The sequence below is a fragment of the Choristoneura fumiferana genome, chromosome 10 (genome assembly GCF_025370935.1).
Source record: "Choristoneura fumiferana chromosome 10, NRCan_CFum_1, whole genome shotgun sequence".
Taxonomy (NCBI): domain Eukaryota; kingdom Metazoa; phylum Arthropoda; class Insecta; order Lepidoptera; family Tortricidae; genus Choristoneura; species Choristoneura fumiferana.
Genome location: NC_133481.1, coordinates 18,370,096 through 18,388,682, shown reverse-complemented (window position 1 = coordinate 18,388,682; position 18,587 = coordinate 18,370,096). Strand labels below are relative to the sequence as shown.

The 18,587-nt window shown below is 38.9% G+C and overlaps 2 protein-coding genes across 3 annotated transcripts in view; one reads left to right on the top strand and one right to left on the bottom strand.

The window, feature by feature from the left end:
• The window catches only part of GABA-B-R3 (gamma-aminobutyric acid type B receptor subunit 3), a gene marked incomplete at its 3' end in the record, with an annotated part of 284,881 nt that overhangs the window by 85,357 nt on the left and 180,937 nt on the right, over positions 1 to 18,587 (bottom strand). The gene's annotated exons all lie outside the window — the stretch shown is intronic.
• On the top strand, positions 553 to 16,480 carry LOC141432228 (putative fatty acyl-CoA reductase CG5065). Of its 2 annotated transcripts, XM_074093758.1 has the most exons (11): positions 553 to 637; positions 1,233 to 1,421; positions 3,024 to 3,140; positions 3,712 to 3,834; positions 6,968 to 7,093; positions 8,586 to 8,730; positions 9,622 to 9,723; positions 10,860 to 11,046; positions 12,480 to 12,580; positions 14,727 to 14,862; positions 15,882 to 16,480. In XM_074093758.1, exons 2-11 carry the CDS (start codon positions 1,332 to 1,334, stop codon positions 16,105 to 16,107), a joined length of 1,353 nt encoding a protein of 450 aa, XP_073949859.1. In that variant the 5' UTR covers positions 553 to 637; positions 1,233 to 1,331; the 3' UTR covers positions 16,108 to 16,480. The 2 variants fall into 2 exon arrangements, with proteins under 2 accessions (XP_073949859.1, XP_073949860.1); XM_074093759.1 differs by lacking the exon at positions 3,712 to 3,834.

Here is an 18,587-nt window from a genome sequence, read left to right as displayed (position 1 = left end):
AACCATTCTATCTAAGCTATAAATATCAACATATTTGAATATCGAAAATTAATTTATTGCTCCTTTATCTTAATAATATTTATCTTACATAATCAAATCATTCATGCTCGCTTCGCTCGCTCGGCTCGTGCGTTGTTGTGGTCACAGTTCTAACCTTACCGAACCAAATATTTTTGGTAATTCATAATTTTACCGAAATATCTAAAACGTGATAGTTCACACATAGGATATTCGATACTCTCAAGATACTCTGTACTTCGATATTTATCTTTCGATACCACTTTTGTAGATAATTAGATTTTCGATAGGTATATTGGACGTAGGTTACCTAACCATTCGACAATATAAACTTTCGTTATTTTAATTTTAGATATTTCGATACAGTCGACATTTTGATTTTTGATATTTTGAGCAATCGACATTTTACCCGTAGGTATTTTAATTTTCGAAACTTATGCAAATATGTTACCTATTACAGAGGTTACGTCATATTTGAATATAGACATCTGCCAAGACACTAATGACAAAAAAACTGCACAAACGCTGACTAGACGCGGATGAACAAGTCGAGTGGCAGCTTTCCCGCGAGGTAGTTGTGTGAGGACTTCTTTATTTTGGAGGTTCAAACTGATTTAAGGTAAGTTTAATTTATGTTCCAGGAACTGAAGCGTTCACCAATAAAGACCTGTTTACATTATTCTAGTAAAATCGTTTCAGTAGTATGCTATTTTGGGGCTGCGATGCTAAATAGTTGCAAGGAGTCAATCGAGCAACACAAAGTCAAGCTACAGGGGTGACTTTACTGGAACAATGTTAACGCATTCACTGCCACCTGACTTCCACAGGTGCCACAAACGCACATCTGCGTTCAAAACGTATGAATAATTATGACAGCGGCACTGGGCGAAGTTCCGAAAACGCATATGTGCGTCGGTGGCAGTCAATGTGTTAATACACTGAACTGAAAAAAAAGGATAGTGAACTAGTTATAACGTCAAGTCAACTAAACGTCAAGTAGGTAGCCTATAGGCCGATGATCATGAAATGAAATGGCGCCATTTCACGATATGCCTGGATAGGAATTTTGTGATCTGGCGGATTTTACGATCGGCCGCCGACATATCGACCAATAATAGATCTAAAGTTGCCATAGCGATCATTCATTATGCACCCCGCAATATCATTTATACTGACTGATATACTATTATCTAATAAATACTATTGTTTTTCAGAACTTCCTTATCGGTAACATCGGCACTTGTTAAGTAAATATTTTTGTTGCATCTTCCATCAATCTTTCTTTCTTTCTAAAATAAGCGTGGTGAAACATTATGTCGGCACGAAAATGTACTTCGGCTATCTCCAAGTTCTATGATGGAAAGTCTGTGTTTATCACCGGAGCGACGGGCTTCGTGGGCAAGGTAAGCAAACAATAATTAAAAAAAAAACAAAAAAATCCGACTTAAACGGGACTCATTCAAAATCGAGAAAGAATCAAAAATACTCAGTAGGTAAGCTCTTGGCACTGAATGTAGTACAAGTACTCTTGCCCGGTTTTTTTCTTTTGAGGCATGAAAACCCTAAAAAAATAGTTTCAGGGAAAACCGCGAGTAAATTCTTGTGAACAAAAATGTTAATGTAAAAAAAGTAAAAAACATCTTATAATGTAAATGAGTTTTTGTTTTGTAATGCTGTTTCCATTGTTCTGTAATTAGTAATTACTTATTAATCATTTGCCTTGTCAAAAGTTTGTCACACAGTGACGATCATGTTTGCCAAGGCCGAGTTTAGACTTGCAAGAAAAATCATGTAGGTAATTTGCTTAGATGAATGATTGGTCTATTTGAATTTCGAGGCCGAAAAGCCATGCCAGTTTGTAGTGGTCCACTAGTGGTCAATTGAGCGCCGCAATGTAATGCAACTTGCACGATTTTTCTTGCAAATCTAAACTCGGCTTTAATGCCCTTATTCACCGCGTTTTTTAAAAACGCCATCGAAGCACGGCACCTTTGTATATAAACGCGATAGGTACCAACATAAAAACAACGTTTTTTTTTTATCGTAAATGGCTTCTCTCCAATCGAAATCGAAATCGATCGAAAAAAGTTTCTATGTATTAAGCATCAATATTTTTAGATCGAATTCAAGGCATGTAGAAGATTCAGAGCCTATACCAACTACGAAGTGCAAAATGCGAACTTCGTATCTTGCTGTCTCGCTTATAATAATAATAATAATAATCCATTTATTTCAAACACAATGTCCATAGATGGTTAGTAATATTAAATCTTACAACTATGTTAGTAGATTTATAAATAATTCTCCAACATTATGCTTTATGCTTTATGCATTATGCTTATGCTTATATTATGTAATACGATAGTGAGAGGGACGGCACGACACGAACTTCGATTTTCGAATTTCGTAGTAGCCCCTCTGTAACCAACGCAACGCTGTTAGCAACGTGACAATGGTCAGTGACATTAATATGTCGAATGATAATCAATGATTTGTACCAAAATTTAATGATAGGGAAATATATATAATATACGACCACGCATAACTTTTTACAGAGTAGGTAGTCCGATTTTAATAATTCTTTTTTTATTGGAAAGCGTGTGGTTTGGGGAAAAAATTCTACCCTATGGGTAGGAAAACAGGGGATGTTTGATTGTTCATTCACTGATTGTAATGTATGACCAGGCATTACTTTTTACAGAGAGTCCGATTTTGATAATTCTTTTTTTATTGCATAGGGTAGGGTAGGAGTGCACTTAAGCCATCTACCTCATGGGCTTCTATCACTCCTCCTGGCTCAGCACCGACTTCAAACTAGCTAGTACCTAGATTAAGGTTAAATAGTCTCCTACGAAGGAGAATAAGGTTTATTATTTTTTGCTTTTCAGTTTTATCGGCGGTTTAATTTTTTTATTATGTATGAAGGCAATCACGCAACGAGTTCGCCGCAACTGATATTTGAATAGAAAACATACTATCTGTAAATATTTTTTTTATTTTTTTAGGTCTTAATTGAGAAACTACTCTATCGCTGTTCAAATATAGGAAATGTTTATGTTCTAATACGGAATACTGCGCAACAAAATGTAAACCAGCGCTTGGAAGGACTTCTTCAAAGTTCGGTAAGTAGCGAGGTCACTTCTAGGTGTAGTAGAGACAGAGAAACAGAGAGAGGGAGCGAGAACTTACATTAATTTAATACACATACAATACATAAGAAGGAAAAACTAAATACAAATGAACATCGAATTGGGCCCCACTCAGCATAATGTTGTTGCATGTCGCTGTTTTACAGTTCGACACATTGCCTCTCATGCAGAGGTTCGTGGGTTCGAGTCTGGACTCGCATTTCTGAGGTTTTCGAAATTCCTATGCGAAATTTACCATAAGTATTCCGGTGAAGGAAAACACGGCGAGGAAACTCGGATAAATCTATGAAGAAATTGTGTGTGTATCCAATCCGCATTGGGCCCGCGTGGGGGCTACAGCGTTAGCCTAGAGGGATTATTTACATCAGTTCCTTCGCCAGTACCTTTAATGGACCCCGATGTGCAAATAATTTTACTCAATAATTTTAACATCAAAAAATAACAAACAAACTCAAGCACACGGACACATATGTACGTACGCGCGCACGCACACACACGTGCGCGCACACTAGTCAGGAAAACATGATCATTATTAAATTTCTAGGCGTTTACAAGACTCAGGAAAGAGAAACCTCAAGCTTTAGCCAAGATCGTTCCGGTGGCTGGTGACATAACGCTACCAAACCTGGGCATCGAGCAGCGCGATGAAGAAACTCTGCTAGAAAATGTACGTGTTAAGTTGTAATAGAAATAGAATAGAAATAGAAATAGAAATAAACTTTATTGTATAACTCCGCGGCCACTGTCAAGGGCAGACCTCTTGAGGGGAGGTTTGACCTTAAAGGAGGCCTAGTAGGTTACTCTTTGAGTAAAACAATAAGACGTTTTAACAATTTTTTAATTAAAAATTGAACACAAAAAATAACAGGCCTAGTATGACAAAATTAAAAGTAAAAGTATTAAAAGAATCTCAGGTAGTAAGTTCAAGCGATTTTATTGAGAGGTCGGTTCTGATTATTCGGTCTCCCTGGCCTACACTTCCCTGGAGTCGGAGAGAAGAACCCGGAGCGAAGAGGGCTGGCTACAGCAGGGGGCCTGGTCCAGCTGAGCGGTTGTATTGTATAACTGCGCGGTCTTGTGTGTGTGGTGTGTGTGTGTGTTTGTTGTTATAGTGTATATTTATTTTTACAAGCTTTTATTTAGTTTCACCTTTCCCGTTGTCTGTCTGTCTGTCTGTTGTTAAATCTTGCAAGTTAAATTTGATCAATTTCCAGATAATTGGCCTATCGCTAAATTTTTCCAAGTGCGAACTTTTTATCACCGATTCATGTCCAGACAAGGAAAATACAATCGACCTTTTTAGGCAAATCGCCCGGGTATCAAAATTATAAACAAAGAATCGCTTCACCTCCTTGGTTGTCCCGTCTTAGATCAATCATTTGAAAACTTCGTCGACGCAAAAATTCAAAATTTCAAAGCAACATCGCACCGTTTGGTCAAAATTAATCTTCATTCAGCCTATTCAATCATTAAGCATTGTCTTTTTGTCCCAAAATTTACATATATACTTCGCGGAACCCATTTTTGGAAATATCCCACTTTGACTTCAAAATTAGATAAATTAGTCGTAGAAACACTCACTTCAGTCTTCAATATTCCTTTTGACGATAGATCTTGGACCCAGGCTACCCTACCCATTAGGTTCGGCGGCCTTGGAATCCGTAAAATTTCTTGTGTTGCTCTACCTGCGTTCTTGTCCTCGGTGCATGGTGCACAAAGCCTTATAGCGAAAATATTAGATCCATCCATTGGATCTGTGGAGGCTGCACACTGCTCCGAGGCCATGAACGTTTGGTCCATAACCTGTCCCGACACGGACCAGCCTGCCAATCCCTGCTCGCAGAGGCAATGGGACGAGCCGCTCTGTCAACTAGTACGGAAAAACCTTTTAGAAACGTCAACTAGTTCGGCAGACCGTGCTCGTCTCCTTGCGACTGCGGAGTGGGAATCGGGTCTGTGGCTTGCAGGCGCTACCTTCTCCAAACATAGGTACTTTTTTTGGACAACACCACCTTTCGCCTGGCAGCTAGCTTACGTTTGGGGGCATCAATAAATCAGCCACATCGTTGTCAATGCGGCGCCATGGTGGACATACTGGGTCACCATGGCCTCTCATGTGTCCGGAGCGCTGGTAGGATCTCCCGCCACGCCAGCATTAACGACATCATCCGTCGGGCCCTTGTCAGTGCGAGAGTTCCGGCAGTCCTCGAGCCAGCGGGCTGGCCAGGAACGACGGCAAGAGGCCTGACGGAATGTCGCTGGTGCCTTGGAGCATGGGTCGGCCGCTAGTTTGGGATGCCACTTGCGTTGATACCCTAGCACCGTCCATGTTCCAAGCACCAGCGTCACCGCTGGCGCTGCGGCATCTTCGGCTGAAAGCCTCAAACGCCGCAAATATGCCGCCCTGGGAACCAGCTACATGTTTTGCGGCATTTGGTGTTGAAACCTTGGGGCCTGGGGGCCAAGTGCGCGTCGGCTGTATAAAGATTTGTCGACGCGCCTAATAGAGGCCTCGGGCGACCAGAGGGCTGGCCACTATTTCGCACAGCGTATAAGTATCGCTATACAACGAGGAAATACGGCCAGCCTTCTGGCACCTTACCATTGACGGCGATTTAGGCCAAATTTTCTATTTATAGTTTAATTATGTTTTATTATATGTTTGTTTTTAACTAAATAAAATGACCATTTCCAGATTGACTTGAAATTTGGAATACTTATGTAAATCGCGTGACATAGCATAGCATAGCATCGACTTGAAATTTGGTATGCAAATGTGGTTTGGGTGACAATGCAAGTACAGTCAACAAAAAAACAGTCAGCAAAAAAAGCTTGTATTCAAAATGAAATTTTTATGGTTAGGTTATTATATATACGAGTATATATACGTAGTAGAAGATTATGTTACAGTTTATAAGTTATCTAGTAGAAGTACAGGATGTCAAAAAAATAATGTAAAATGTTATCAAATTCTACAGCTTGTTCATAAAAAATGTAACCACGAAAATTGAGGTGGTGGAAGCGAATGACCCAAACCTATTTACTCGTGTTAGTAGTATCCGATCGAAGCTACTGTCTTTAATCGAAACCAAAGAAAAGTATTTGGGATCTAAGACATAAGGCATACTAAATCCATACTGATATTATAAATGCAAAAGTGTCTGTCTGCTACCTCTGTCTGTGTCTGTCTGCACATAATGTGCGGCAACACATGCTGAGTGGAGACCCTTTTTGGTATCCTGCCGTGTCACCAACATAGTTTTAGTGCTAGTTTTAGGTGGTACTTATGGAGCCAAAATAAACCTTTCTTTCTTTACCTCTTCACGCTTAAAATGCTGAACCGATTTAAATGAAATTCGGTATAGCGATGGTTTGAGTCCCGGAGAAGGACAAAGGATAGTTTTTATCCAGGGATATTGCAGTTCCCGCGGGATAGCGATATTCGAATTCTGTCGCGGGTGACACTAGTGAACTATGCAACAAATGTACGTGTTTATGGAGCTCCTCCACCTCCACACTGTAAAAAACCGGCCAAGAGCGTGTCGGACACGCCCGAAATAGGGATCCGTAGCCATTACGAAAAAAATAAGTAATATTCAACGATCAACGAATTCAAAGAGGACAGAGTCGCGGGCAACAGCTATTAATAAAATATATGATGGGATTCAAATTTTTTTCTTTTTTTTTTGAAACCATTAAAAGTTTATTTATATTTAGTAGCACAACACAATATACAACAATATGATAGGAAACAAAATACATAAAAACATTCGTTACTTTAACGATATTACCATTTCCAGGTTGCCATCGTGTTTAACATAGCCGCCTCAATCAACTTCGTCGCGCCCTTGCAACACAACTTCACACTGAACGTGGAAGGCACTGAAAGAATGCTGGACCTCAGCCGTCGAGTCAAGAGGCTTGAAGTAAGTTTATTTTATTTAATGCTCCTACCTATCTATCTATATATAATATCTATGCTTGTTTAAATAGATTTTATTGTACTGGAAATGTTAATTTATCACCAAATTACAAAAAAATATTAAAATAATATATAAGATAAGATAAGATAATTTATTCAATATTTCTAGTACAAAATAACAATAGATACAATATTTTACTAAATTCTATGTAACACGTTTGCCTGCACTAGGGTTAGTAGAAAACTCTGTGTCGCAGGCTTAAGAGAGCTAGCATAAAATAAAATAAAATTAAAAATCATTATCTAAACTTAACAGTGAAAGCATTAAAAGGTAAAAAAAAAAATATGCATAGTAATCACAATGGTATAAAAAACAATTGAATTTAAGTAAAGTATATATTTATATATATTATATAAATATATATCGGGGATCTCGGAAACGGCTCCAACGATTTCGATGAAATTTGGTATGTAGGGGTTTTCAGGTTTAAAAAATCTCTGGGAAAATGCTTGTTATCGAGCTTGAGTCAAAGCAAAGCTCGGTCGCCCAGTTACTTTAAATAATTTATGGAATTAGGCGTTACTTTGCGGAGGTCCATATCAATGAACTCAAACAATTACTTTGCTCATTCGCGGTCTTATGTTAGCTACGTTTGTGCAAGAAATGCGTGTTCATGCAGTTCCTCCACCTCGACACTGTAAGAACACACACAAATCACACAACCCGATCTGTCACCACCACTGCCCTGTACTAATGGTGATTTTCCACCGGCGAGGCGAGAAGAGGCGAGGCGAGACGAGAATTGAAATTTGTATGCATTCTCGCGCGGCGGGCCGCCGCGGGCGCCGCCATAAGAATTTCAATTCTCGTCTCGCCTCGTCTCGTCTCGCCTCGCCGGTGGAAAATCACCCCGAAGTTCGAAAATCGAAGTTCGTATCGTACCGTCCCTCTCGCACTGAGACTATTATGTCTATATATCGGGTGTGGCCTGTAATACGAGCAAATAATTTAAACATCAATCATACTCCTCAAACTAAACAACATTACGAGTAGTTCAGCAACTTTTGAAAATAATTAGTTTTTTAATTTTTATTACACTTTTAAGTTTATTCGAAGAAGCAATGTAAAGCAAAATGCTTGATGTTTGTAGCGTGACAGGCGACGTCAGTTGTGTTCTAGGATGGCGTACATTGATAGCAGTGTTTAATTTGTATGAAAAAAGGAAAATTCAAAGACTCCATTATTTTTAAAATTCGCTGAACAAATGTTGTTCAGATTGACGAGGATACGGATCTATGTTTAAATTTATTGCTCGTATTACAGGCCACACCCGTTATATTTATGGTGTACCTATTTTGGTTGAATTTAACGGGATGACCGTAAAAGTAACAAATTTGGAGTTGACATAAAAAATACAAAAAGACTCCAAAAACCAATCTTAATTAAAATAAGTAGTGTTTCTAACACAGGTGATTCGATATTTTATTGTTAACAGGGATTCGTTCATTTTTCCACGGCATTTTGCAACTACGATCTGCGAGAGTTGGAAGAAGTGGTTTACCCCCCACCAGCCAAGAGGGAAGACGTTTACAAGTTCCTCCAAAACAACTCAAATAGCAAGGAGCTTAAAAAACTATTAAGTAAGAATGTTTCTTGTTATTTCTTCTAACTATCGAACTCTAGCGATTCGATTGACACATAACGAAGGTGTTATACACGTCATCATGTAAAAGTAGGTTAACTAAGGGACCTCATAACATGCCTGTATTTTACCCGACTGCCCCATGGAGGGTTATGTTTTTCGAGCGTATAAATGTATGTGTATGTCTATTTCTTTGGTCCTCGCTGCAGCCTAAAAGGCTGGACGGATTTTAACATTATGAGTTATTATTGGATTTGTCATAGCTGTCGGAGTGACATAGGGTATATAATACATATCAATATGGCGGAGGATTAAAAAAAAATGTATTGTAACAATATGGGTATCAAATCAACTGAAAGCTCATAATTAGCCCATTCTCAATATATATATATATATAGGTTATAACACTTTTAATCTACCGTTTTCACAGAAATATCAAACAAGTATAAAATAAAACATTTAAAAAATCAAAAAAACCCTACTGCCTTAAAAATTAAAAGGAAGAAAATAAGTCTTGTGGTCTAGAACTCTGTTAAGTAGCTAATTTAAAGTTCAACAGTCGGGACCCATTCAAATCGTAACCAGCTCAAAAATTCTTGGTAAGGGGTGGGTGTTAAAGTTTAAATTAGCTACTTGACTTTTAGTTTTTAAGGCAATCGGGTTTTTGATTTTTTAATTTTTTTTTCATCGTATTAGTCGAAAACTGCTGGACAAAAACCTCTCTTAAAGTGTTACACAATGGGCTGTCCTAGACCTGCATTCAACTGGTTCTCGACATCTTCACCAGACCGTTGTTCCGTTTTGTTGCGGGCTTTCCCATGCTACGCTCACTTCCATAGAGCAAAGGTTTTTGAAAATGACTCCTCAGTAAAACCAAACCTTGTTACAGATGGCCACCCAAACACGTACACGTTCACGAAAGCCTTAGCCGAAACGTTGGTGGTGGAAAAGCGTGGAACGATGCCCACTGCAATCATCAGGCCAGCTATTGGTACAGCTTTTTTTGGTTCTATGCAAACAAATACGGGTGGTTCTGTCAGCTAGAGAAAAGCTGGCGAGTTTGTCTTTGAGTAGCTTCAAATTGAATCGTCATTTTGAAAAAAAAAACTTGCGTTGTGGACTCAATTTATACTCTTACCCCCTTATTCATAAAACTTAACAAGCCTATGTTAACTAACAAATGCTTTGTCCCTTTCTAACAAATACAAATGTCGAAGTGACAGATAAGGACAAACGAATTTTAGCGGCATTTTAACTAAAATAGGTTTGATTGTCGTTTATGAATAAGGGGGTTTGACACGTGTCGTGTTATTTAAGATTCAGGTCGGTCAGTATGGGTAAGTCTGAAACTATAAGGCATACTAAGATCTGTTACACCCTGTATATACATACAGAATGACTCTGACCATGGGCCTTTAAATGCAAGGTTCGATTCTATTCGCATAACTGAGCTATTATTGTTCTGCAAATTTTTATAAACCTGGCCCGTATTTTTCATGCAGATTAAATTTGATTTTCAATGTACGTATACCTACAATACAATGCTAAATTGACAACACATTGATTAATGTTAATCTTGAAGAGATGTTTATACGTGCCAAGGAAATTTTGCCCTCGTCCCATGAGACAGCGATAACACCATGTCCGATACACTGATTTATAGATTTAACTTTATCTAAAATATTACAAAGCATAATCAATCCTTACATTTATAGCACCATGGTCAGTGGCACTCTGTATAATTGATGTTTTATTGTTGCAAGCAATTTCTAGCAAAAAAAAAGTAATACTACTTGTACTAATGCAGGTGGTAGGACCTTGTGCATGGTCCGCCCGGATTGCTACCACCATCTTGCTCGCTAATCCTGCCGTGAATCAGCAGTGCTTGCATTGGCACTGTTGTGTTTCGGCGTGGAGAGTAAGACAGCCGGTGAAATTACTGGCACTTGAGGTATATATCTCAGGCCTCTAGGTTGGCAACGCATCTGCAATACCCCTGGTGTTGCAGATGTTTATGGGCGGTGGTTATCTCTTACCATCAGGAGACCCACTTGCTCGTTTGCCATCCAGTCGAATAAAAAAAAAACTAAACTTATTCTGTGGTAATACTAACTTTTCTTTTACTAGTAATGCCTTCATTAGCTGAACCTATGGAGGGATGGATAGACAACTGGCAGGGCCCTATTGCTTTGATGACGGCTGCCGCCAAGGGGAGACTTAGGGGCATGTTGGGGTCCGATCATTACATTACTGACCTTGTCCCAGTCGACTACGTTGCCAATATGGCTGCTATTGTCGCTACAAAGTGTACCAAGTTAGTATTTAATTTTAATTTTAATTTTTTTTATTTATAGTTGGTTTCAAATCTTGCAATTGTTTTGTCAACTAGTTCTATTCAGTTTATTTGAATCAGGCGTTTCTTTGCGGAGGTCAATATCAATCCCACCAATATTATAAATGCGAAAGTTTGTATGTTGGTTAGTTTGTTTGTTACTCCGTCATGTCTAAACCATAGAACCGATTTAGGTGAAATTCAGTATACAGATAGTTTGAGTCCCGGAGAAGGACATAGGATAGTTTTTATCCAGGGATATTGCAGTTCCCGCGGGATAGCGATATTCGAATTCTGTCGCGGGTGACACTAGTGAACTATGCAACAAATGTACGTGTTTATGGAGCTCCTCCACCTCCACACTGTAAAAAACGGCCAAGAGCGTGTCGGACACGCCCGAAATAGGGATCCGTAGCCATTACGAAAAAAATAAGTAATATTTTTCTAAGGATTTCGTATTTTCTACGGAATATTCCAAGTTTAGGTATATTTTATACCTCAGGCTGCTATTAACTCATAAACTACTAATAATTCAGACAGACAGACAGACAGACATGGCGAAACTATAAGGGTTCCGTTTTTGCCACACATTTCACACAAACCCAACTATCACTACAAGATGAGGCAAATTTGTAACAGAAACATATACAGTGGCCGTAAGGTAACCAAAGGCCCTGAGGCAAAAAATAAACTAGGGCCCCAACCAAATTATTTAAAACAGTTTAATCCGTATTCGTCGTGTTTCGATTCGACGTACTCCAGATTTGTCATTTATATGTAAGTCAGAGTCCGAGGCGCCCCCTGAGCTTGGGGGCCCCGGGGCACTGCCCCGTCTAGCCCTCCAGTAGCTACGCCACTGCATATAGGTACCTCTTAAATTCTCCATATTCTTAGTGTAAAATCTATAGGTGCGGAGTAAGAAATAGTTATTTGTGTCACAAGGGAGCAAAATGGTGTAATTACGGCGAGGGCGTACATTGAATCAAGAATGTAGCGAAGGATTCTACAATAGAATCCTGAGCGTAGTGAGGGATTCAAGTGTTAACGCCCAAGATGAAAATAATTTCGCACCCGAGTGGCTCATACAACTTTTCACACTGAGCATTAAAAAACTTGAAAAAAAAAACTATATATAATTAAAGAGCAACCAGCATTAAATGGCGTGGTTAAATTATCAACTTCCAAAAATTTCACGAGCAATAAAATACTTAGAAAAACCTTGAACAGAAAAGTTGCACTTTGCTCCCTCTCGTCAGGAAGGGAAAGTTACTTTTCTAAAGGAGTGGTGTGAAAAAATATTTCTGTTCACTATTTAGAGAGTCAATGTAAATTAGAACTAAATAGTGTTGCTTAATCCAATTCTTTAATCTACACTTTCCATTTACTCGCCTTATTTTATTCCTTTCTATCTTCAGCGAAGTTGCAGTCTACCATTGCTGTACGAGTACAGTCAATCCATTGACTTGCAGAGATACAGTCACTTATTTTGCAAGCGAAGGCGTGAAGAATGGATTTAGTAAGTTTGTACCACCATGTTATTTTTGATTTCTGTTAACTTAAAGAGAACATTCGAGAGGTTTTTTAACCCTTAATAAGGTAGAGGCGATTTAGCGACCACTTGCATTGAGTTATGCTGAGCTGAAAATAATTTTGCTCCCGAGTGGCTCATACAACTTTTCACACCGAGCATTAAGAAACTTGAAAAAAATAATTCTAAACATTATTAAAGAACAACCAGCATAGAAAATGGCGTGACTTTACAATTATCAACTTCAAAAAATGGCATTAGCAATAAAACACTTTGAGAAGCTTTGAACAGAAAAGTTGCACTTTGCTCCCTCTCGTCAGGGAGGAAAAAATACTTTTCTGAAGGAGAGGTGTGAAAAAATAATTTCTTTGCTCACCCGCGACCTATATACTGACTTAACAATCTTACAATCTTGACTAGATGTTAGTCTAACATCTGGTAGCATGGTGTACGGTTGTGTTGCTCTGAAGATGAGCTCTGGTTGAGTTCGAAACGCTGCAGTGTAGTGTGGTGGTGGTGATAGGTGGGTTTGTGTGATTTGTGTGTGTTCTTACAGTGTGGAGGTGGAGGAACTGCATGAACACGCATATTTTGCATAAACTTAACTATCATAAGGTCGCGGGTGAGCAAAGAAATTATTTTAAGGCCTGACCAGAAATATATGACTATTCGCCATGTTGCGGAATTTCATTGGAACTAATTTCTTACACTGGCAATAATTTTAATGATTGTCAGTGTCACTGTGGCGGTTTCTTTGAACAATAACAAAAAATGCCCAAAACGCAAAAATAATAAACTACTGAAAAAAAAAACGATTGGGGAATGAAACTATTTCACTACAAAACCTTTCCAAATTAACATCAGAGCTGACGGGTAAACGTTGTACACAAGTCAAGATGTCATTGTCCGACTATACTGAACTATTGCCATATAAATAAGAACAATAGCGCCCTCTTGACAATAGTCATATATTTTTGGTTTACCTTTAGTTCGTCAATGAGCCCTCTTGTTCTGAGAGGAGGCCTGTGCCAGCAGTGGACGTATATAGGCTGGGATGATGAATGTCATTTTTAACCTCCGACGCAAAAACAGGGGTGTTATAAGTTTGACCGCTATCTGTGGCACCGTAGCTCTTAACACGTTCACTGCGATAGAAGGTCTAAGACCCCTGCTAGTAGTCCCGGGCTGTGCGGGCATAAATAGTGTGATTTCGCCCTGGTGCGGACCTCGTAGCTTATAGAATTGTATAGGTAGAAAAGAGTCCAATATATGGTTCGATTTCTATTATAACGTAGATTTTTTGGACACTTTAAAACACGCAGGAGGTTATAAGGCCTCTCATCGCACTGAGAGTGAGAGTTTGCGTCCAGTCTGTGGTCCAGTGCGGGTAGGGGGTCTAAAGACCTCATATAGTAGTACGGCATGTCCGCCCTTTTCCGCACCTGCTGTGTCTATGATAGTCGAAGTACGTAATGTATTGCATTTGCTCGTGAGTCAAAATACGTACATTCTAAGTAGTAAGCGAATTGTGTTCAGTGTTTAAGTTAAATACCCAGGAAGTGCTGTTGGTCAGTGAGTGATATTAACAATAAGTATCGAATGTGATGAATCATGGGTCGTGTAAACAAGAGATGTCGGAGAATGCTAGAATTAGCACAGCACAGAATTAGCTGGGTCTTAAATGTTTCTATAACAGTCATATGTGATTCACTTACAGTATATAATAAAGTTTTTTGATTTATCGATAAAATGCATTTTTATTAGGAACATCACTAGAAGTAAATACAAATGTACCTCAAATTCAGTGCTGTAAGAGGTCTAAAAGCCTCCTAATTATTTTTTGTCATTATTCCATATTCTGACATTAGAACTTCGGGTGAAGCCAAACACAAGACAAAACAGCCTTAAGCAACAGCATTATATAAGTATCATTCACAAATTTGTGAATTCATGAGAAAAAAAACATTTTAATATTGTTGTTCCTTGAGTGGCCTTAAGGCCTCTAACCGCTCCGATGAAGTGGTACAGTTAAGGCGTAAAGATCTCTTACAGCAATAGTTGAAAGTTAGCAATATTTTAAGCCGCAGTGAACGTGTTAAACGGGAGGACCGATTTGAATGCGGTTTTTTTTTAGATGACAAGTACGCCCCGCCGCCTCACGTGACTTTCTTCAAGCACGCATTTATTGTGGATGCCTTCGCTTTCTTGACACAGACAGTTCCGGCCTACTGTCTTGATCTCTTGCAAATTGCAAAAAGAAAAAAAACCAGGTACGTCACAACCCCACACAAAAAAAAACCGGCCAAGAGCGTGTTGGACACGCCCAAGATAGGGTTCCGTAGCCATTACAAAACATCAAGTAATATTTTTCTAAGGATTTCGTATTGTGTACGAAATCTTCCAAGTTTACGTATATTTTATACCTTAGGCTGCTATTTGCTCTTAAACTACTACTAATTCTCAAGCAATCTTATCCGTTTTAATTTTTCTTGTAAATTTGATATACTTACTACCATCCGCAATGTTTTAAAAATTTTCCACCCAACAGTAGATTTTAGAAGGGGGGCGACTTTAATGAAAATTTGCACTTTAAAGTTGAATATTTCGAAAACAGACCACTGAATCGAAAACCCCCCCCCCCAATGGTTTTAAAATACCTATCTGACGGTACCCCACACTATAGGGTCAGTCGAGAAAAAAAATCACCCCCACTTTACGTCTATGGGAGGTACCCTAAAAACATTTTTTTATTGTTTTTTATTTTAACACTGTCGGGGTGACAGATTCATGCCAAATTACAGCTTTTTATAGTACTAATGGTCTCTGAGCATAGCCGACAGATAGACAGACAGACAGGCAGACATTTTGGCAGACATGGCGAAACTATAAGGGTTCCTAGTTGACTACGGAACCCTAAAAACAGTCAAGTCAGAGTCAGTCCGAGCACTGATGCTTTAACATTTCAAAAGCAAGTGAAAAAATAAATTTATTCAAACCTACTATTATAAATGTGAAAGTTTGTGTGTGTATGTGTGTGTTTGTGTGTGTGTGTGTGTGTGTGTGTGTGTGTGTGTGTGTGTGTGTGTGTGTGTGTGTGTGTGTGTGTGTGTTTGTGAAGGAGTATCACACTAAAACGGCTGGAGCTGTGTGAAACGTGGTGTTTAGGTACGAAATACTTTTGGAATAACACAAAGGACGCTTTTTATCCCGATATTCTATCTTATAGTTTCTGGCTCGCCATGCTGACACGTTTAAATAGTCCAAGTCCAAACTGTATTTTATTTTTCAGATACGTAAAGGGTCTAGCGTTGATGACAACCCTGCGCAAAGCCATGCAGCCGTTCATTGGCCGAAGCTGGCAGTTCCGCAGCGAGCGTGCGCAAGAGTTGATACGCGCCCTGCCCCCCGCCGACCGCCGGCTCTTCCCCTGCGACCCCGCCCATATCCAGTGGCGACCCTATCTGGCGGGGTGCTTCAGGGGTGCCCAAAAACATTTAATGAAGAAGCAAAAGTGACAAAATTGAAATATATCGAGTTTTTTTATTTTATTTTAAATAAAGCATATGTTTAAGGAGCTTATTGATTATTTTGTAGGTACTTGTAGTGATTTAAAATCCGCTAGATAATAAAATTCTTTCATTCAGATTTTTTTTTATTCGACTGGATGGCAAACGAGCATGTGGATCTCCTGATGGTAAGAGATCACCACCGCCCAAAGACACCTGCAACACCAGGGGGATTGCAGATACGTTGCCAACCTAGAGGCCTAAGATGAGATACCTCAAGTGCCAGTAATTTCACCGGCTGTCTTACTCTCCACGCCGACACACAACAGTGCAAGCACTGCTGCTTCACGGCAGGATTAGCGAGCAAGATGGTGGTAGCAATCCGGGCGGACCTTGCACAAGGTCCTACGATCTGCAAGATCATTCAAATTTCATAAATTGACAAGCTACCAGTAATCGTTCCAACTTATCATTATACAAAATTCAAATTCAAATTCAAATGATTTATTCAGTAAATAGGCCGCAATGGGCACTTTTACACGTCATTTTTTAAACTACCAGCGCTTTCGGAAAGACCATCATTGCCAAGAAGAATGCGCCGCAAGAAACTTGGCAGAAAGTCATTTTTTCATAAAAATATAATTACAAATAAAATACTTAAAAACTATATTATACAATAAAAGAAAAAAAAAATACAAAAAATAATAATAAAAGAAATACAGGGATGTATGGGGTCCCTTAGTTACAATACTAAACACTAACTATACATACGATTTGTCTAGTGACGTTAGGCATATCATACGACGATTTGACGATATTAAAAATATGTGTTTCTTATGTTGGCAGCTATGCCTTATGTTCGGTAAGTTTTTGTTCAATATAAAACCATATGAATTAAGGGATTCGTTAAGTTGGTAGTCAAGATTTTTTTCATCACACTTGCTCGTAAACAGTGTCGTAACATACAGGCTAGTGTGCAACCCCCCAAATAAAACCCTCGACCTTAATGCGCTTATCATGAAACCCGTTGTCGGCTACTACAAAATTCGAAGTTCGTGTCGTTCCGTTCCTCTGACGCTTATACGAGTAGGTACTCGTATTATTTACTAGCTTTTACCCGCGGCTTCGCACGCGTAAACTATTCGGTGTGGTAGCTGCAATTGAAATTTTCGGGATTTTACAAAATTCCCCTGGTAATTTCCAAAATTTATATCGTGGTCTTCATTGTGGTTGTGTTGTGAATAACTGTACAAAATTCAAGACTAAAAACCCAGTGCTGAAGTTTCAAAATTTTTCCCTATCCAAATTCAAATGCAAAATTCAAATTCAAATCATTTACTCAGTAAATAGGCCGCAATGGGCACTTTTACACGTCATTTTTTATACTACCAGCGCTTTCGGAAAGACCATCATTGCCAAGAAGAATACGTCGCAAGAAACTTGGCAGAAAGTCATTTTTTCAAAATAAAATAAGTACAAATAAAATACTTAAAAACTACAGTAAGTATACAATTAAAGAAAAAATTACAAAATAATAATAACAATAATATACGGATGTATGGGGTCCCTTAGTTACAAAACTATACCGTGGGAACATCGGGATAAAAAGTAGCGTACTTACTTATGTGTTATTCCAGACATACGACTACCTACATCCAAATTTCATGCCTCTAAGCCTAGCGGTTGTTATTTCGACATTTTATTCCTAGGTATCCCGTGGTAATATCGGGTCAAAAAGACGTCTTTGTGTTTTTCTAGACATCCAGCTTCCTACATACCAAATTTCATGACTCTAAGCTCAGCGGTTAATATTTCAAGATTTTATCCCTATCCCGTGGGAATATCGGGGTAAAAAATAGATTATGTGTTATTCCAGAGGTCCAGCTACCTACATACCAAATTTCATGGCTCTAAGCCCAGTGGTTGTTATTTCGAGATTTTATCCCTAGGTATCCCGTAGGAATATCGGGTCAAAAAGTCGCTTATGTGTTATTCCAGACGTCTAGCTACCTACATACCAAATTTCATGACTCTAAGCCCAGCGGTTAGTATTTCAAGATTTTATCCCTATCCCGTGGGAATATCGGGATAAAAATAGCCTATGTGTTATTCCAGAGGTCCAGCTACCTACATACCAAAATTCATGGCTCTAAACCCAGTGGTTGTTATTTCGAGATTTTATCCCTAGGTATCCCGTGGGAATATCGAGTCAAAAAGTCCTTTACGTGTTATTCCAGACGTCCAGTTACCTACATACTAAATTTCATGACTCTTAGCCTAGCGGTTATTATTTCAAGATTTTATCCCTGTCCCGTAGGAATATCGGGATAAAAATTAGCCTATGTGTTATTCCAGAGGTCCAGCTACCTACATACCAAATTTCATGGCTCTAAACCCAGTGGTTGTTATTTCGAGATTTTATCCCTAAGTATCCCGTGGGAATATCGAGTCAAAAAGTCCCTTACGTGTTATTCCAGACGTCCAGCTAC

Excerpts from the sequence above, each read along its gene's own strand:
- LOC141432228 (XM_074093758.1), top strand. The coding sequence starts at position 1,332 with ATGTCGGCACGAAAATGTACTTCGGCTATCTCCAAGTTCTATGATGGA. Across the intron at positions 7,094-8,585 it reads GTCGAGTCAAGAGGCTTGAA|GGATTCGTTCATTTTTCCAC; the intron begins GTAAGTTTATTT and ends TATTGTTAACAG. Across the intron at positions 14,863-15,881 it reads GCAAAAAGAAAAAAAACCAG|ATACGTAAAGGGTCTAGCGT; the intron begins GTACGTCACAAC and ends TTTATTTTTCAG.